General features: G+C 45.4%; 1 protein-coding gene across 3 annotated transcripts in view; it reads right to left on the bottom strand.

Annotated features, from left to right (window-relative positions):
• ckmt2b (creatine kinase, mitochondrial 2b (sarcomeric)) overlaps positions 1 to 21,290 on the bottom strand; it is a 32,962-nt gene that overhangs the window by 6,387 nt on the left and 5,285 nt on the right. For 2 of the 3 annotated variants that reach the window (XM_047015441.1, XM_047015439.1), the window contains exons 2-5: positions 13,157 to 13,315; positions 12,624 to 12,822; positions 12,337 to 12,432; positions 6,151 to 6,372 (exon numbers count right to left, since the gene is read on the bottom strand). In XM_047015441.1, the coding sequence (XP_046871397.1) occupies positions 6,151 to 6,372; positions 12,337 to 12,432; positions 12,624 to 12,822; positions 13,157 to 13,315 (676 nt within the window). Of the gene's footprint in view, positions 1 to 6,150; positions 6,373 to 12,336; positions 12,433 to 12,623; positions 12,823 to 13,156; positions 13,316 to 15,228; positions 15,347 to 21,290 lie in introns of those variants that run through there. The other variant, XM_047015442.1, reaches the window with a different exon arrangement.

The raw sequence follows: 21,290 nt of genomic DNA, 5'->3' as shown, positions 1-21,290 counted from the left end.
GGTTACTGCCACTTTTCTTTCGAGGCATCGACAACACAGCTGATAGGGGAGGCTCTCCCTGTCAATACACATGCTAGAAACTGTTTTGGTTTGCTAATGTTGTTGCTAATGCTCTGATATTCTGGTTCTGCTTCGGGTGCCATCAAGCGGGATCTCTGGTCGTAGTCAGTCTTTCACTAACCAATCAGCATTCGTTAGCAGAATGCTAGCGTGTTATGGGCAACAACGACTTACCCTGTAAGAAATCGAAAGGACACAAGTACTCGTTCATTCAACTTTCGAACTGTAATCCATGTTGAACATGCAAAAACTACAATCAAATCTGAGATTTCTCAATGACAATCAGGTGAAAGAGACAAAGGAGCCGTTTAGCTCCATAGACTCCCATTCATTTTGCACTCGACCACGATCACTCCCAGTGGAACTCTGGTGGAACTGCAACAAAATTCAGTACAATGGGGTTTAATAGGGAGTGGGCAGGCTCTCCTTAAAGGGGCGATTGACTGTTTTTTGGGGGTATTTCACACTGTTTCTTAAGGTCTCCAAATAGGGTATGTAACATTGGTTGGGTTGAAAATGGCCCGGGTGCTGTTCTATGCCCCTCTGAAATGTTCCCGGGAAAAAACACTAGCTTTTTTCCTTTCATGGTATGCTCATTAATATTTAGATTAGCTGCGCGCTGATTGGTTGGTTTTCAACGAGTGAAGCTGGGGAGCAAAAACACAACACGTCTAACAGCAGCACTTACTGAAACACCAAAGGTGTAGACTTGAAATAAAAACGTGCAAATAAATCAATTGTGTCTACACAACACTGTTTTCAACAGATTGACTACATATCATTTGAAATGATGACATTACATTACATTACATTTAGTCATTTGGCAGACGCTTGTAAGGCTGGGTGTCAAACCTGCCCCCACCTCTCATATGCTAAAGTCTGGAGTTTCTGGACGGTCTCAACTTGATGGCTCTCACACCCCATTCAAGATGTGGTCTGATTGGTTGTTCTTGTGCATAAAGGGAATTGTAATGCATTGTTCTTTGGATTCTTCATCTCCTGAGACCTTCTCCTCAGTTCTCCCTTGTCCTACTGTCCTACTCCTTGCTCACCTCTTGCTTTCTCTCTGATTTACAATGATCACGGTAGAGTGGGTAAGATTTAAAGCCTTCATTTTGTAACATGTTTGCCTTGTAATTGATTTCATTCATTTGCAATGTTATTAAATGTGTATTTCATTTAACCTTCCTTGACCATTCTTGCTCTGCTTTAACCCATATTGTCAAATACCTGGAATTCTATTGGTTTTGGCATTATTGGTTCATGCTAATACACTGTTCAGTTTCCCATCTTCCTTTAAACCATAGGGGAATTCGTTTTGGTTGCTTGGCCAATATTTAACCCCCTACACGCTATTATCCAGAGCGACTTACAGTAAGTACAGGGACATTCCCCCCGAGGCAAGTAGGGTGAAGTGCCTTGCCCAATGACACAACATCATGTGGCGTGGCGGGGAATCAATCCGGCAACCTTCTGATTACTAGCCCGACTCCCTCACAGCTCAGCCATCTGACTCCCAGTAGAAACAACATTAGTTGTTTCTACTTCTGTTGTCGAAGCAAACTGGATTGATTTAGGTGGGTAGAACATTAGGCTACAGGTTAGCAACCAAACTATTACTCGGCTTCAGTTAGCTAGCTGTTGTAGCTCTAGATATCTTGCTAAAAAATAACCTGACAAAGATCTGGACAAACATGCATCGTGAATTGTAGATTTACATAACACGGGTTATTTATTTGCATGAAACACAGTCAGGAACATGAAACAACATTAGCCCCATTGCCAATGAACTAAGCTAAATCATCACACATTCTACCTATGCTCTACGTTAGCAAGCTAAACTAGTTTACATGCCTACTAGTACAGTAGCTGTTTTCGCTATCTAGTTGTTCTTGCATTCCCTGCAAATCAGCGTTAATAAAAAGCAGATGAGCTACAGTCAATCTAACATTGACTAGACGGGTATGGCAGATGTTTGTCTATACTGTAGCATAGAAGATCCCTGTGCAGTTCGACCCTCGACAAGTTTGCGCGAACCATTTCACCAAGGACGGTTTTAAAAACCTGGGACAATGTAAAGCAGGATTTGCTATGAAGCTGTTGCTGAAAAGAGGTGCATTCCGACCTTACGTTCATCACAACCGCAAGCTATAGTATGATTTTGTCTAACAGTTATTAGCAATGCTAACGTACCCTGTATCAAGCACCTGCCTTTCTCCAGTTCTTTCAAATAGATAATCTAGACAGGCGTTAGCAATAGGCCAGACTACTATTCGTTTTCTGGCAATTTTTTGGGAAGCTTCCCTTCTAATGCCGACTACAGCTAGTCTGGCTAGAGTCATTTGCTAAGTAAAGTATGTTGATGTGTTTAGCATTGTGCCTATGCTAGATACAGGAGACGTTAGCATTGCTAATAACTGTTAGCGACAAAATCATACTGTAGCCTACTTTCAGCTTGCAATTGCGATGAGCGTACGGTCGGAACAGCACATCTTTTCAGGTTCAGCTTCTTAGTAAATCCTGCTTGGAATTGTCCGAGGTTGACAAAACTGTTTTGGGTGAAATGTTCAGAGCAAATGTATAATTGCGTGTCGAACTTCACCAGGATCTTCTCATAGACAAACAGTAGCCATGCCTGTCGAATGTTTGGGTCCTTGGGAATAAGTGTTAGCCTTCCCTGTACAGCCTGGAACACAGCATTTACGACCGTGGTCCATTTTCAATATCCTTGTTATTGCATAGAAGTAGCCTACAGAGCAGCGTGCAGCTAAACTAGCATCGGAGATCTTCGCTACCTCGGACTGGGCAAGAACACCAGTGAGTGGGCTGGTCTAGATGTAAATTTTGAGGCGTGACAAAGATACAGACCATAACCAAAAAGGGCGGTCCCCTGTCCTACGTCACTCCGGTGGCTTTGCTGAAAAGCTAGCTAGCGAGCGATTTTTTTCATTTTGAGATTTGCATAGGAAAGAGGTGTCAATGGACTTTGATATTCACTGTATGTTCATTATACCCACCGAACTGTCGTTATTCAACTATGACAAGGTAAAATCGGTTTTGCATCAATCGCCCCTTTAACCCTCCTATTGTGTTCAAAAAGTGTTTACACCTTTGGTGTTCGCGGGTCAAATTTGACCCGTGTTTGAATACATTGACAAGCACTGAATTAAAGCAAAAAATATCATCCAATGAAATGTTTTATTTGCCAAGTAATATATTAGCTATCCATATCCATAGTTAAATATATATAGCTTTGAATTTTTTAAGTACCTTAGACTATATTAAACTTACAATGTGTACGTTTTATATACAAAATTAAGCATTTAAAAAAAAAAGTAAGCATTGAAATGGCATGTAGCAATGTGGCAATGTGGCAATCTCCCTCCGACTATTCACAAACACTAGTCTTCCCTCCATGTTGGTCATGTCAATAAGGATCTTTCTATAGGCTGTGAGATATCCTTTGCTCATGTTGACAACTGCAGTTCAGTCAAGACACATTAGATTTCAGCAGTAATTGATAACCAACGACATGAAAATAGGTTTGACTTTGGCAGGGTGGATGTATTTAGGGGAAGCACAACATTCATAGACTATAGAGAGCAAATAAAGAAATAATCCCACCTGATGGATAGTAACATACAGACAACATGGGGAGATGGGGATGGTGGAGGGTAGCAGCACAATAATACAACATACGGGGAGTGAGTGTAGGAGTATCCGTGCGGCCTTATAAGGTCGCCTTATCGGACGTGGGCCAATGGGCTTGAAGCAGGCTAACACAGGTGTAGTTGATGAGTGTAATGAAGCGCACTGCCCGAGCGCCATGCCTGAACTAGGCCTCACTCATATGCTGCTTCAGAATGGGATGTGGGTAAGACCTAAAAGAAAGTCTTATAAAAATTGTTACCACTCCCCAATTGAAAAAACCTTAGTCACATCTATGACAATGAAAGGGTTCCCAAAATAATAAGAACAAAAAAGTATTCAATATGAGAGATGAAATGGTATTTTTATGTTTGTGTGAGTGTATGTGGGTGCATATGGTGCAATGAGATGTTGGTAATAAAGCATGAGAAAGTCCAAGCCTATATACTGCTATACAGCTTGGGGGACAGAGAGATGTGGGTGGGGGTGAGTGAGGGTGGGTGGGGGGGTGGGTGGGTGGAGGATGTGAGTGAAAGAGAGAGTGGGATGGGTGTGTGTGTGTGGGATCATAGTATTTGCTGCATGTTACAATTGAATTCAAGTCAATGAGATTTAGTGGCATGAAACATGATTTGAATACTTTTACACAATATTAATATACTATTATTGATGGTTTTTGTTCATAGTATTTATGTGTTGTTGACCTTTTAGTTATTTATGATGATTTGGAAACATTTACTGTTTATTTCCCTGCTTAAACCACCCAGAATTACTACCGGGTCAAATTTGACCCACAACACCACAGATGTAACTTTTTTTTTTTATAGGTATTAAAAAAAAAAGAAAACTGATCAAATTGTGTTTGATTGTATTCAGTAGACCACCGTGGAGGCATTAATGAAACCTTGTTATGATCAGAAAAAGTTTAAGGTGTTTTTCATGCATCTAAACTTCAAAATGGGTCAAATTTGACCCGAACACAATAGGAGGGTTAAACAGGCTCTGCTTGTACTATGACAGCTCCCTTATCCACCGCTTCATCAAAATAAAACGACACGCCATGATTGACGTGAACGATAAGCTACGTAGGTCGATGTCCTTTTTTAGATCTATAGTTACTTTGTTGATTAAAAAACAGACACCCTCTAAACACATGTAAATTTACTTTTTTGACATTGTTTTAAATAAATAGCCTACTATTAATCAATACATTACCCAGTAGCCTAACGTTTTAACATGGTTGTGTCGGGAAAATGGAGGATACAGATGTAGCCTATGGTTTTAGGTTTTGTTTTGCAGTTGTAGACTACTGTTAACAACTATGTAGCTATGATAATTATAATCGGATAATTTAGATTGAGATAGGCCTATGCCTGATGCCTAAACATTTGAAATCACAAACTAGGCTAGCCATAGGCTACGTTTAACGTGGCGTGTATCAAATCATTGTTCATCATTGTTTAATGCATTAGGCTAAATGTTGTAGCCTATGTAGGCTATTTAAGTTGATTTTCTATCAATGTTGAACATATTGAACTGATGACATTAAGAAAATGAGAATATCTGTGGTAAATCATCGTATTCCCGTTGGATCAATGTTACAGGAAGGTCTGGTTAAGCACCAAGTCACGCTAAACCTGACAGTTAGCCTGCCCCGGACCAGACCAGTTTTGCAGCCTATGTTGCCATAGTAACCGAGTTCGAAACTACATTGAGCTAGCTTTATGGAACCGAATGAACTAGAAATGAGTTCAACTAACTGACATTAGTTCGGCTTATTCGGTAAACTCGCTTTATGGAACAGGCCTCTGACACCCATTAGGCAATCAGAGCATAATCCACCCTCAAGCGTAATTTGCGCGCCTCTAAAAGAACAATGGGCTCGCATGTTTCTACAGATCTTTCTATGGATGTTCCAACGGGAAAAAGAAAGCGCAAGCTTAAATGTAGTGACGTGCATGAAGTAATATAATTAGGCGCACTTTACATGTATCCTCCCACCTTTTTGGGTGGAACTCCCACTTTCCCCACGACCCTCCCACTTTCCCCATGACCCTCCCACGAACGCATATTGAAAGCGCAACTTGCCTGTTCTCGCTCATGTGGCAGGCAATCTGCGATTTTCATTGTTAAGTCGGTCTTTGCGAACAATTAATGCCTGGAAACAGGTGCAAATGGCTTGATAAATAAGGCCCTCAATGTATTATTTGTAAAAATGATTGCCAAAATTAACATTGTGTCTGAGAATGTGCGTGTGTCTGCGGTAATGTAAAATACATAAAATTACATTAACCAAATGCTGCAGGTTTATGTCTTGTGTGTGCGTGTGTGCACAGGTATGTTTGCATGTGCGTATGTGTGCATTTATTGGTGCATGTGTATATGTGTGTATGCATGTGTTTGTGTGCGTGCAGTGTCTGTGAGAGTGCATGTGTGTCTCACATCAATAAGCTGCTGTTGTTCTCTCTCGGTCATCTCCCCCAGGCTGTAGTAGCGTCCAGCAAGGTCTCCTGTAAGGCCGGATAGGGCCTGCACACACACACGCTCCACCTCTCGCCGCTCCGCACGCGTGCATGCTGGGGGCAAGCTCAGGCCTCGAATACTCCGCCCAGTACGCACACGAGACGACAGCACGTAACGCTCATCAAACATCCCCGATGTGATCTGAGAAGGAGAGGAGAAGATATGTATTTTTAGCAAAGTCAAGCAACTATCTGATTTAACACTTTTTTTTTTTTTTGCTCACCTATCTAGGCCCATTTTATGTAAAATTGTCAGCCTGATGGGAATGTGTGGTGTGTTTTTTGGGTGGAAGCACTAGTGTGTCAAGACATTAATTTACCTTGATTGCTGTGGTTGCACGTGTGAGTGTGTGAGCATTTCAGAAAGGCCTCTGAAAAAGGACCCTGTGTGGCTGCTGCTCCCCAAGGTGAGAATGACTTACCCCTGCGCCGCTCTACCCGTGCCACTCAAGGTAATAAACCCGACCGGTATAGTCCATGCTAGTCGGGACGACTATGGTCAAAGTGGGGGGGAAATTGTCAGCCTAATGGGAATGTGTGGTGCGTTTTTTGGGTGGAAGCACTAGTGTGTCAAGACATTAATTTACCTTGATTGCTGTGGTTGCACGTGTGAGTGTGTGAGCATTTCAGAAAGGCCTCCGATTGGTTTTGGCAAATTGCCAATTCACTTGGACTGGACAATTAACATATCGGCCTATCAACGGGCACCGAGGAGGCATAAAGAGAGGACGACGTGACAGGGACAGGAGGGGTCGAACGGACCAGAAAGGGACGACTGAGCACGACAAGGAAGGAGCAGCCACACAACAGAACAATAACCGACAGGACGTTCACTGTGGATTTTTATTCTAATCCGAGGATTGCTGGGTTTTTCCCTTTTTTTTACTTAATTATCTTTGACCCTTTTTTTAATGTAAAATTAAACTACTAGTCTTTTATTATATCTCGTCTTTTGTGGTTTTTTGTGTCCTGGGCATTTTGTAATATTAAGCGGAGGAGTCATATGGCTGACACCTTGATTTTTCTGGCGTAGTCGGCAGGATGCCCAGTGACACAGAAGGCCACTCGGGCTCGCCCGATAGATCAAATATCCCAATGAGCCATGGTTCTACAGTGCTCCCTGGCTCCCCAAATTCAACGGGGAGCGGCGGCGAGTCGGGGAATGGCGTGCCCAGGTGCAGGCTATGCTGCGCGCACAAACACTTTCGGATGAACAGCAAGCCGACTTTGTTTTCAGCGCCTTGGAGGGAGAGGCCCGACGCGAGGTGGCATTGTTGGATACGGCACAACGCAACACCGGCAAGCACATTCTTTCCGCTCTAAAGGAACTTTATGGAGAAACCCTTAATGCAGCGCAGGCAAGGGCAGCCTTTTTCAAGTGCCGTCAAAACCCCGAAGAGAAGGTGGGGGCTACCCGCCAAGGGTTTTCAGAATTCCCCACCGCAGCGGGCTGACCGGTGGGGGTGGTGAAGGACATTTCAACTCCCTCCCTGCGGCCTGCTCTAGTAGGTGAGTGTCCAGGGGTGGAAGTGGAGGTTAATGGCCAAATAATACCTTGTTTGCTTGATACCGGTTCACAGGTGACCCTGATGAGCCAGACCCTTTCAAACAGCGCTTGGGAAATGTGGGGTTGGAAGGAGGAGAGGAGTCACGCTGGTTGACACTGAAAGCTGCAAACGGCCTACAAATCCCATACATTGGCTATGCCTTACTGGACTTTAAAGTAGGTGGGGTTCTGCTGCATGATAAAGGAGTTTTTATTGTGAATGATGACTGTTTAGGCGCAGATCGGGCCATCTTAGGGATGAACATTATAACAGACTGCTGGCAAGAACTTATGCACGGCCTTCATCCTGGAGAGACAGCTTTTCGGTCCCAGCTTCCACCTCGAGCAGAGCGGGAGTGGGGAAAAGCATTTGCTGTCTTCCAGCGAGCCAGCATGGGACCCACCCCGCCTTTCCAAGGACACGTAAGACTCCCTAAATCAGAGACTATTGTGGTTCCTGCAGAATCCGAACTCAGTGTGGGGGCGGACAAGTGAGGACTCGTCTTTCTCAGGACGCACCCTATTGGTTGAGCCATTACCCCAACATGATGCAGAATGGCGAGTGGGGAGGGCCTTAGTCACCACAAGGGGGGGTTATGTGCCAATTCGCCTGTGTAATCCCTATCCTTATGTTGTCGAGATTGCCCCCAGAACAGTCCTTGCAGAAATCCACGGGGTGTCCGCAGAAGATGTCCAGGCTCAACGGGTGCTCCGCCTGCATGGCGAAGAGACCGGGACTGTTGAGGTCGCCATCCATCGCATTAATGCCCTCCAAGTCAGTGATTCCGTAGCGTTCCCAGTGCTGGGTGAAAGTTTGACTGCAGGACAGCAGCAGAGAGTGAAAGGCCGGATGGACCAGTGGAGAGCGATGTTCGCACAACACGAGGAAGACTTTGGGCGGACAGGGGCCGTTCAACATCAGATCCCGACCGGCTCCGCACCACCCAGCCGGGAACGGTATCGGCCGGTGCCGCCCAGCCTCTATCCCGAGCTCCGCAGCCTTCTGAAAGGCATGCTGGAGTCTGGGGTAGTACGGGAGAGTTCCAGTCCATGGGCAGCTCCAATTGTCCTTGTCAGAAAGAAGGATGGCTCCTGGCGCTTCTGCGTGGATTATTGGAAACTCAATGCGGTAACACAAAAAAACGCTTACCCATTACCACGCATTGAAGAATCACTGACCTGCTTAAAGAAGGCTGCCTGGTACTCCACTCTGGACTTAGCCGCTGGCTACTGGCAAGTCGAGGTTGATCCGAAAGATAGGGAAAAGACGGCCTTCACAACCCCAATGGGGCTATATGAATTTGACCGGATGCCTTTCGGTTTGTGCAATGCGCCGGCGACTTTCCAGCGGCTGATGCAGCGGTGCCTGGGGGGCATGATTCACGAATCCTTGCTAATCTATTTAGATGACGTGATCGTCTACTCCTCGATTTCGACAGCCATTTGCGAGACCTATAGACAGTGTTCCGACGCCTGCAGGAGATGGGGCTCAAACTCCAACCCAATAAATGCCGGTTCTTCCAACAAAAGGTAACTTACCTCGGCCATGTAGTTAGCCAGGAGGGGGTAGCTACAGACCCATCAAAGACCGCAGTAGTGGAGCAGTGGGAGGCGCCAAGCACTGTCCAGCAGCTGCGGTCCTTCCTCGGCTTTGTTGGTTATTATCGTCGGTTTATTAAGGACTTTGCCAAGATCGCAGCCCCATTGAACCGCCTCCTGCAAGGGGGTAGGACAACTAGCAAGAATACCCCAGTGGTGTGGAGCACCACCTGTGAGCAAGCCTTTTGTCAATTGAAGAGCGCTCCGGTGAGTTCGCCGATTCTGGCATATGCCGATTTCAGCCTCCCATTCCGCCTGTATACTGATACGAGCCTGGATGGGCTAGGGGCAGTTCTATCTCAGGTACAAGACGACAAGGAGAGGGTAATCGCATATGCTAGTCGTAGTTTACACCTTACTGAAAAAAACGACCAGAATTAGAGCTCCTTTAAGCTTGAATTTTTAACATTGAAGTGGGCTATAACCGAAAAATTTAAGGATTACCTTTGGGGCGCTACTATCGAAGTATTCACTGATAATAACCCTCTGGTCCACCTCCAGACAGCCCGGCTTGGTGCTACGGAACAATGGTGGGCGTAACAGCTAGCCAACTACAACTACACCCTAAGGTACAGACCAGGGAAGAATAACCAAAATGCAGATATCTTGTCTAGGCTGCCCGGTGAGCAGGTGGCTACAGTATGTCTGCTGCAAGGAGAGGGTGAAGCCCAGCAGGAAGCCGAGGAGGACTGGGCCCACCAGCAACAACAAGACCCTGACCTGTGTCATTTATCGGAATGGTTGAAGGGGGGGTTCCCACCGACTGCCCTGGAGAGGGGGGGAATCAGCACAACGCTACAAAAATTGCTACGAGAATGGTCCCGGCTGGAGAACAAGGACGGAGTGTTGTGGAGGAAGAGGGTGCAGCAGGGGACCGGGGAGCCTTGTCAACAAGTATTGGTACCACAAAAAAGAGGACAGACTCTATGGGAGGAATATCATCGTCAAGCTGGGCATGCCAACCCAGACAAGACTGCCGGCCTCCTACGTCAACGGTACTTCTGGCCTGGAATGGCTAAGGATTTTGCCATCTGGGGCCAAGAATGTCGTCAGTGCATCCCTAACAAGTCTGGACCTGTGGTAAGAGCACCCTTGGTGTCTATTCAGTCAACCTACCCATTCCAGATTGTGGGGATAGATTACGTGTCACTTGGTCGATCTGGCGATAGCCACCCCTACATTCTAGTAATGACTGATTTATTCTCGAAGTATGCAGTGGCTGTCCCTACCAAGGACCAGTCAGCCACGACTACCGCCTGTGCTGTCTGGACTCACCTGTTTCAGGTCTTTGGATGCCCAGAGCAGATCCATTTGGACCGGGGGGGAGCCTTCGAATCTGCCCTTTTCACGGAGCTGTGCCAGCTATACGGATGCCGAAGGAGTCGAACGACACCGTACCACCCGCAAGGCAATGGAGCATGTGAACGCTTCAATCAGACCCTTTTGGGCCTGTTGGGGACCCTACTGGAAGAAGAAAAGTCGCAGTGGCAAGCTAAGCTGCCGGCCTTGCTCCAGGTATATAACAACACCATACATAGAACTACCAATATGACACCCCATTTCATGGTCTTTGGACGCCACGCACGCTTGCCAATAGACTGGATCCATGGAGTAACGATACAGGGAGATACCCACACTGCCAATTGCTGGCTCCAACACCAACACCAGCTCCTGGGGAAGGTCTACCGCTTGGCCCAGAAGCACTCCCGGCAACAGCAAGGGAGGGACAAAGCACGTTACGATCGGCGGGCCCGTGCACCTGAAATTCTCCCAGGTGAGCGGGTCCTGTTAAGGCATTTCCGACGACGAGCACAGGGTAAGCTGACTCCCCGTTGGCTCCCCGCACCCTTTGTGATTATGGAGAAGGTGTTTCCAGATGGACCAGTGTACCTCATTAGGCCTGAGGGAAAAGAAGGGCCCACCAAAACTGCCCACCGTAACAATCTTCGGCCGTGCCCCGTAACTTTCCCCCAGGAACCTACACCGGCAGCGGAACCAGAACCACCACCAAGGCGAACTGCAAGCCAGTGCGACACTGGTGTAAACCAGAGGAGGACCTACTGGCCCTTGACCTTCTATAGACAAAGACTTACACCTCTACGAGAGCCCGAGCCCCCAGCAATCCTTGACAACCCTCCTGCTGGGTCAGATAGCCCCGTCCACGATGTGTCAGCCAATGCCAATCCTGAGCTGTCCGGACCCTGTGTAGCTGCTGCTCCCCAAGGTGATAATGACTTACCCCTGCGCCGCTCTACCCGTGCCACTCAAGGTAATAAACCCGACCGGTATAGTCCATGCTAGTCGGGACGACTATGGTCAAAGTGGGGGGGAAATTGTCAGCCTAATGGGAATGTGTGGTGCGTTTTTTGGGTGGAAGCACTAGTGTGTCAAGACATTAATTTACCTTGATTGCTGTGGTTGCACGTGTGAGTGTGTGAGCATTTCAGAAAGGCCTCCGATTGGTTTTGGCAAATTGCCAATTCACTTGGACTGGACAATTAACATATCGGCCTATCAACGGGCACCGAGGAGGCATAAAGAAAGAGAGGACGACGTGACAGGAGGGGTCGAACGGACCAGAAAGGGATGACTGAGCACGACAAGGAAGGAGCAGCCACACAACAGAACAATAACCGACAGGACGTTCACTGTGGACATTTATTCTAATCCGAGGATTGCTGTGTTTTTCCCTTTTTTTAACGTAATTATCTTTGACCCTTTTTTTTAATGTAAAATTAAACTACTAGTCTTTTATTATATGTCGTCTTTTGTGGTTTTCTGTGTCCTGGGCATTTTGTAATATTAAGCGGAGGATTCATATGGCTGACAAGAGTGTTTGAGTTCTTGAGTGTTTTGAAAGGAGTCCCCCAAATAAAGTGTATTATTAGGATTATTATTAGTAGTATGTATTGTTATGTGTGGTGACGTGAGGGGTTATGTTAAGGGGAGAGGCTCTCTGACCTTGGAGGCGTCCAGGTCAGTGGGGTGCTTCATGGTGCAAGGGTCATAGCCATTGTGTCTGTCTTTAATGACGGGGTCAAAGATGTCAGCAAACACCTGGAGAGTAACGGTGGAGTGGAGGATTGGTATGAGGGGCAGAGAAAGAATGTGAGAAAGGGGGAGATGAGGAGAATGTGCAAGGTGGGGAGAAAGACTCATATCTTAGAACATCTGATATCAAAGTACAGTAACTAACACCACACATCAAGTCTATGCACCCCGTCGTTCACAAATAACTCAACACACACCTCATAGCTCTCCTCGTCCCCTGCCACCATGCCCACGGTCTTGATGAAGGGGTGCCCGGGGTTGTCCACTCCCGTCTGGATGCACTGGTCCAGGGTCCAATTGTTGGGGGTTAGCTTGTCCCTCAGTCGACCATAGATGGATGGGGTCAGAGCTGCTGCCATGCAGTTATTATGCTTCCTCAGGTCAGGGAAATCCGCACTAAGTGGGTGGTGGAGTGAGGGGGTAGTGCAAAGGGAGGGAAGGGTGGCACAGAGGGAGGGTGTGAGGGAGAGAGTGGGGGGTGGCACAGGGGTAGCGAGAAGAGACTGCTCATAGTGAAGACGGTGGCAGGAAGGAAGCAAGGCTGTGTCTTCTGTTTCTGTCAGGGCCATAAATCAAGGGACACAAGGCCAGGCTGGCAGACAGCAGTGTGGTGACCTGTCCTCTGACACAGAGAGGGTAACAGAGAGAGGACAAATAGAGAGAGGGGGAGGAAGAGATAGAAAGAGAGAGGAAGAGGGAAGATGATGGAGAAAAAAGGAGGGAAACACACCTGGGTGGGTAGAGTTTCCTCTTCTCAGCAGCGGCGGCTGTGTCAGACAGAAGGTATCCCGACGCCAAGGTGCCTGCACCAAGGCTCGCCAGCACCACTGCCGTGCCACGCCCAAACATCATACGTCTGAAGGAGCTTGCCATTGTAACTTCTGAGGGACTGTGACACCACAGTTTTTGGTCAATATCAAGTCACCGTCAACCGCAGTTTTTGGTCAATGTCAAGTCACCGTCAACCATTATGAGGAAGTGGGCAAAAGCACTGTAACCATGTCTACGGATCGCCAAGTTCCTCTTTGTATTACAAGTCAGTTGACAGAGAACTTTCACTAAGTAAAAAAAAATGCAGAATGAGATGACCTTTACAGAGAGGGCAAAAGAGGGACAGGGTCTTACGGAGCTTCTTTGAGCTGCTGGGATTCATGTGTCAGCAGAGTTCTATAATCGTTCCAGAGCTGTGGAAGCATGTGTAAATATAGAGCAGGGTGGTTTGCAGCTCTGCTGGCAGAGCCACCACTGAACTTTGCCAGCTCACGCACTGCCACCCACCCCCCCCCCCCCCCACACACACACTCACATGGCCCCTACCACGTTCCCTTATGGACAGAGAGTTATCAGATGTACAGATCAGAGGGGGGTGGTCAGATATGCAGGGGGTGTCATATAAGATAGAGAGGTATCTACTCCTAGGTGAGGTGGAGGAAAAAGGAGGGGAAAGGGAGAGAGATAGAAAAAGAAAAGGGGGGAGGAGAGAGAGTGGTGTTCAGGCGGTGTCACAGACAACTCAGACACAAGGTCACCTCACCAGGATGTCATGGCACACTGCTATTCCTTTTTATCCAGCCCCTCCTTCCTCTCGCTCTCTCCTCCCTCTATACTCTCATTCAGTTGGCCACTAATTAGATAGGGTGTCTGTTTAACTGATAATTGCTTCAGGAAGGACAATAGTTCAGTATAAATAGTGGCAGTAGGTGGTCGTCAGTGCCAACCATGGCCTGGCACACTGGCCTGTCACTCAGCTAGCCAGCGCATTATCCTGTCTGACATTTTCAACAGATCAACCGGGCTTAGAGAGGACAACCAGAGACATAGGACAAGAAGGAGAGGAGTAGAGGAAAACAGAGGGAAAAGACGAGACAAGTGAAGATTGGCATAGAAAAGGAAAAGACAATAAACGAAGGAGAGGGATGATAGGTTAAGAGACATAGATAGACAGAAATTTAGAAAAGCTATGAGATTCACAAAATAAAGGAAGAGAGGGGGAGTGAGAAATGTGTTGGGTGAGATGATAGACAGAAGGTCAAGAGGAGGACATCGGTTGAGGATACTCTATGAGTAAAGAAGAGGGCATGGGGAGGGGAGACACAGGAGCTCAGCAATTAACAGCATTCCCTATCTGTTAGTATTATGGTTAGAAAGATCATTCTTATATTTAGGGTTAGGGTTTGGAGTATTTTTCAGTAGAGGGCTATGTGTTAGTTGGGTCAGGGTTAGAATAGGGCAATATGTTGGTTGAGGGTGGTTATGAGAAGGTTCAGAAGTGAGCATAGTTGATACAAGGCTCGATTATAGAGTAGAGAGCGTAGATATTGTGAAATCTAATAAGTAGAATGAGATCTCAAAAACACATACAGTTCTGCTGTGATTGTGTCATCTTAGGTCTGATATTTAGGAGTACCTCTACAGGACTAGACTACCAGGACTAGAGCAGAATCATGACCACTGAGCCTCGGTAAGAAGATTATCAGTTTCCATAAGCTTCCATCTAGACTTTTAAACTCAGACAAGCAGTACTTTCTCTCCACACTACCTAAATATAAAGCCGGTTGGCTAATACCCCTCAACCGAATATTATATTGTTTGCTAATACAATATTACCTAGTATGAAGCTTGTTAGTTAATGCCACAATACCTAAAGAACCACACATCAAGAGCGGGGGACAGGAGGAGAGAGAATAGGAGAGGTGGGAAAATGGGATGAGGAGATGACAAAAGATGAGGGAAAAGGGGGACGTGAGAAATAGAACAGGAGAGGAGGGAAAGGTGTTTTGAGGAGAGAGGAAGTTTTCTCACCTGTAAAGTGGAGGGAGAAGGGAGGTTTGTCTCCAGTAGTCTAGTCCTGACAGACTTGATCGTCAGAATGAAGTAAGACGTTCAGAGAGAGAGGATGAGAAGGAGCCAGAGAGGGAGTTGAAAAGAGAGGGAGAAAAAGAAGGAGGGGGTGGGGAGTGAGAGACACAGGGAGAGAGACATAGACAGACAAAGAGAGAGTCCAAGAGAGGGAAGAGAGAGGGGGAAAAAAATAGAAACAGACAGACGAAGAAAGAGAGAGGTAGATCTGTGTTCCAGGTTTAGGATTAGCAATACGGGAGATAGCCAATCCTTTTTCTGTTATCAGTCAGCATGTCTGCCTTCCCAACCCCCAATGTCACTCTTCCACATGCCCTTGAACTAACTCAAACTTCTCTCTCTTTCTCTCTCCCTTCCTTCTTGCCTTCCTCTGGGTTATTTTATATGTTGTATGTAGGTTAAGATACAGTTTCTTGCCTGGTGGTCTAGGTATTGAATTCGCTAACCCTCGGTTAGACTACCCTTTACAGTAGTCTAAGTGTTGGGGCAGTTAAACCGGTAACACTTTAACTAATGCATGAATCATCAGTTAATACATAACTCAGAAAGTACTTAATGATGCACTGAACATCAACACATCATTTGGTAATAGGAAGTCACATGTGATTTACTATTAATTAAATCTGGAATCATGTATCAATTCCTATTAACACATTAACTGATAGGTGAGTTAACTACTTTAGTTAATCGTGCAAACTATGACTGTTAACTGTGTGAACCAAAACCCTTAGTTAACAGGGTAATTCATGTGTTAATTACTACAATGGCGGTATCCATGGATTGAGACGGTAATTAATCATTTGTTAATAGTAATGTGCCTCCTCAAGTAAAGTCATAACATGAGTTACATTCACTAATCATTAACTAATTATTCACTCAACAAATACTTACTGTTTTTTTTAAATAAACTCTATTATGAGTTGGAATCCTGCATGACAGTCAAAATAACTTTTTGACGAATTGATGACTACCATGCCGTTTGCAAAACGTTTTATTTCACTCGAACAACACATGCAAGGCCACCTTTCTAAGAAGAAGTCCACTCGAAATATCGACCAGATCTTCCGTAGAAAATGTCTGGCTGCAACAGATCCTGGATACTGGACCGATTCATGACGGTGAACTTCTATCTTCGAATGTTAACTTTCCACTATCCCCTAAGCTCAGCATTATACATCAACTTGAAAAGGGTGAAAGCTAACAGAGAATAATTAAGCATTTGAATGGTAAAAGCAAACTACGTGGAGCTAACTGACCTCACTCTTACAAACTTAACAATGCTTTTTTACCCATTATAGTTAAACCTAGACTAGCTATCTAGTCAGCCAGCTGACAGACTCTAACCTATCTATTTAGAGACGCTGAGGTGATTATCGAAATGATCAAAAACAGTATATACTAAAATGAATGTGGCTAGCAATTTCGCCAAGCAAAAAAACAGAAATAGGTTGCAGCAGTTTGTCTCTACTACAGTTTAAAAATCCGCGATGGGACTGAATTTAACCCTTCGTAGGTTTGGCGACTTTATATAGTACAAAATAGCTGTCAATCAAAAGGAGATGCAGTCTTTCGACACACCCTCCAATCATCACGCAGAAGCCCAGAGTCCAGGCCAGCCCACTCCTCTATTCACCCCCAGAGACGCTGAGCGTCCAGGGCGGGACATAATCGCAGCATTTATCCAATGAGTGTATAGTTTTGAAACACTGAAAAATCTCTTCAGAGAAGCCTCATGATGTTCATTGGGCTTCAACAAGGACTGTGACGCTACGGGAATGTATGAGAAGGAAATTAGTTAGTCGACCTGCTACTATACGCAGCTGATTCTGAACTAATTTGTCTTCGAGATGAACGTGTTCTAACACATTTACAATTTTAACGCTATAGTAAATATTTTACCATACATTCTATTTTATTTTAGGGGAAGCTGAGCTTCCTTTTCAGTCTTAAAGAAATCGCCACTGGTGGAAAGTTAACATAGGAGTTCACCGTCCTGAATCGGTCCAGAATCAAGGATCTGTTGCACCCAGGCATTTGGAAGATCTGATCGATACTTCGAGTGGACTTCTTCTTAGAAAGGTTGAATTGAATTGATGTTTATTGGCCATGAAAGTTTGCACAGACACAGAATTTACTTTGGCAGGAGAGCCTACCTAGGCAGCCATTAGAGGCGCCTACTAGAAACATTACAGCAAAGCATAAGTAGAGGGAGTCAGATGGCTGAGCGGTGAAGGAGTCGGGCTAGTAATCAAAAGGTTGCCAGATCGATTCCCTGCCGTGCCAAATGACGTTGTGTCCTTGGGCAAGGCACTTCACCCTACTTGCCTCGGGGGGAATGTCCCTGTACTTACTGTAAGTCGCTCTGGATAAGAGCGTCTGCTAAATGACTAAATGTAAATGTAAAATGCATAACATGAGGAGAGAGGAGGAGAGAAAAAGGCAACCCCCATACAATGCTCCGAAACCCCCTTTCCACCAAAGTGAACCGGGAGCTAGTTCGGAGCTGGTGCTAGTGTAATAACCGTCTGCTTGACAGTTGTGTGACGTAGGGTGATAGGTTCGGAGCTGGTTCAAGAACGGAGCCTACTAAGAACCGGTTTGCTTTTCCACGGGCGAGAGCCACCACAGAGCCACGTCATTTCGTCACTGTATACGTCTCATATTTCCCAGCAACGCTAGCGCAGTAGCGCCAAACACAACATCAACAATGGCGGACGTTTTGTTGCTGTTGTTGCTCATGGTTTTGCGAATTTACATCGGCATCCAAACACGGCGCATCCGACGTGTTTGTTCAACTTGACATTTGTATAGACCAATTATCACCCTACGTCACACAACTGTCAAGCAGTCTCAACTGCGCATGTCGGTTGTAAAAGACGAACTTCTCCCCGGTCTATTACACTTGGAGTGTCGATCAGATCATCATATATCTCTGGCCACTTGATTGCAGGGCTTGATATTAACTTTTTGAGGCTCTTGGCCTTTGGACAAATACATTTACGTTTCACTTGTCTATGCACAAAATTCACTTGACCCCGATACCCTTAAATAGCCTGACCAAGTGATCGGCCAAAACTAGCCTGGCTAACGGAGGTCGCTTTCTCAGGCAAATGACGAATTAAACAGGCTTGGTTAAAGAAATCCAAGATGCTGGCTATCTTCATCAGGCTCGTATCCACATTAGGCAGTCCTCGCTGACGTTTCTGGTGTAAAATTGAGTGAATCACAACATTGTGCACACTGCCAGTGAGCGAGTCTGACTGAGGCTAACGTCAAAACAGTGTAACGGGGACGCAGTCTCACTCAGATTGCCAGTTTGAACAAATCAGAAAAACAATCGCACCAGCTGGCTAAAGCAGAATTCCCATATCTCTTGAAAGCTGTCCTTGTCGACTTTTAAAATGTAAAATTGACTGTAAAACTGTAAAATTATGAACTTAGTGACATGACGAAGACATGGTGGCCGCTCGACTATGTGGTCTGTACCGGGCGACATTCTCACTCAAATTTCAAGACTTTCGTGACCCAAATCAAAATTCTGATGCGACAGATCAATGGGTAATCGCTTTCTCTTTTAAAGGCTGTCTTCCTCGACCTTTTTGGTCTTTTTAAATCTAACTATTTGTATTATCCGTGTGGTCCTTTTGCCTTTAAAAATGCTATCCTTTCCCGGTTTTCTGCAGCCACATTGCGCGTGCATCCCGAATGTTTACATTACAATCGAGAATAATAAAAGTCGGAGCAAATTTACAAATTAGCAGTTTCATCAATAAAATAAGCACATTTTCAGCAACTACACTGCCCCCTTCTCGATAAATTTTCATTCAGATTCTGATTTACAAGTACCGTTTAGCTGAAATATGAATTGTAAAAACTTAGAGCAATGGCGGCCAAAGCGTTTTGTTGGTCACGGTAACCCCGCCCCAAGCGGTTCTTTGTTGGATCGTAAACTAGACCAGCTCCAAAGTGGTGCTCATTGCGAACCACGTACGAACCATGTACAAACCACTTTTCCGGTTCCCAGTCTGTCGAAAGAGGAAGAACTTGTTCAAGATTAGGCACCGGCTCCGAACCGGCACCCAAAATGCGTTGGTGGAAAAGGGGTACTAGAGGAGTACAGTGTGGGAACAGGCAAAAACCTCAGCACGTAAGCCCACAAACATTTACAACACAACATTACAAACACTTGCAACGGGAATGGGGGGGGTAGACAAGCAGCATCTGGACCTGCAGCCACAAGGCGCTGGACACAGACCCGCCAACCATCCAGGGGAAACAAGCAGTCGAAGGCGTTGGATGGGGGTCGGGGTGGCCTTGCATGTGTTGTTCGAGTGAAATAAAACGTTTTGCAAACAGCATGGTAGTCATCAATTCGTCAAAAAGTTATTTTGACTGTAATGCAGGATTCTACGGAGCCCCTAAAGGGACATGAAAAAAAAAAAAAATCTGAAAGGTTCTCATGCGCACAAGATCCTTTCTGGTGCGCACAAGATACTTTCTGGTGCGCACAAGATACTTTCTGGTGCGCACGAGAAAGTATCTTCTCAGACACTGTTGTAGGCGAGGTGGAGGCTCGAAAACCACATTATTTGGTGGCCGTTGGATCACCAATAAAAACTGTGCGAGTTGCAGCATATTGCTGCTGCCATCAACTGTGCCAGCGATACCCCGAGTCGAGATACAATTTGAAAACAAAAGCGTTTTGTTATGAACAGTATTAAAGTTTGAAATGATAACGAGGACGTAAAGTGTTGCGATTGCGCCGGGGCTTATAACTGTATTTCCAGTTTTTGACATGATGATATATGCACATTATTAAATACATATATTTAGTTATACACTGTGTTCTGCAGTTATCTAAAGGTAGGATGTATGATGTTATCCTGTATTCCATGCAGTCAGGGCATCTCCTGCAACCATAGTGGACCATGTGATGTTGAGACCGCCACGTTTATAAATGAGACCCCTGCTCAAGACGGGTGTATCCCTTGTGCCAAAACAGACAACACAACTTCAAAATTCGTTTTTAATGTCTTTCTAGATAATATAGTGGTGGCGACTCGCAAGCAAACGTCCTTAAAAGTCATTTCCACGCATGTAACAGCAGATCTAATGCACGCTTCTGTGCATGCGGTATCCACCAGATACTTAAGCGTGGTAACAAGAACGTTTCTCGTGCGCACCAGAAAGTTTTTTTTTTTTCTTCATGTCCCTTTAGGGCAGGGGTGTCGAGCTCCGGTCCTCGAGGGCCGCTGTCCTGCATGTTTTAGATGTTTCCCTGATCCAGCTCACCTGATTCGAATGAATGGTCGTTATAACAACCCTTTTAATTGAATCAGGTGTGTTGGAGCAGGGAAACATCTAAAACATGCAGGACAGCGGCCCTCGAGGACCGGAGTTCGACACCCCTGCTTTAGGGGCTCCGTAGGATTCCAACTCATAATAGAGTTTGTTTAAAAATTGTCTCTCTGAAAAAACAGTAAGTATTTGTTGAGTGAATAATTAGTTAATGATTAGTGAATGTAACTCATGTTATGACTTTACTTGAGGAGGCACATTACTATTAACAAATGATTAATTACCGTCTCAATCCATGGATACCGCCATTGTAGTAATTAACACATGAATTACCCTGTCAACTCAGGGTTTTGGTTCACACAGTTAACTAACAGTCATAGTTTGCACGATTAACTAAAGTAGTTAACTCACCTATCAGTTAATGTGTTAATGTCAATCGGAATTGATACATGATTCCAGATTTAATTAATAGTAAATCATATATGACTCCCTATTACCAAATGATGTGTTGATGATCAGTGCATCATTAAGTACTTTCTGATTTATGTATTAACTGGTGATGATTCATGCATTAGTTAATGCATTAATGACTGCTAATTCATGCACCCTTATTCTCTGCAGTAGTCTAGTTGGATTAACTAACCCTGACCTTGACCTTCTGCATTAGGTTTTGGGTTAAGTAACCTCTGCAGTGGTCTAGTGTTGGG

The sequence above is a fragment of the Hypomesus transpacificus genome, unplaced genomic scaffold, assembly GCF_021917145.1.
Source record: "Hypomesus transpacificus isolate Combined female unplaced genomic scaffold, fHypTra1 scaffold_30, whole genome shotgun sequence".
NCBI classification, from domain to species: domain Eukaryota; kingdom Metazoa; phylum Chordata; class Actinopteri; order Osmeriformes; family Osmeridae; genus Hypomesus; species Hypomesus transpacificus.
The sequence above is the reverse complement of the archived record's forward strand: the minus strand, read 5'-3'. Positions and strand labels throughout refer to the sequence as shown.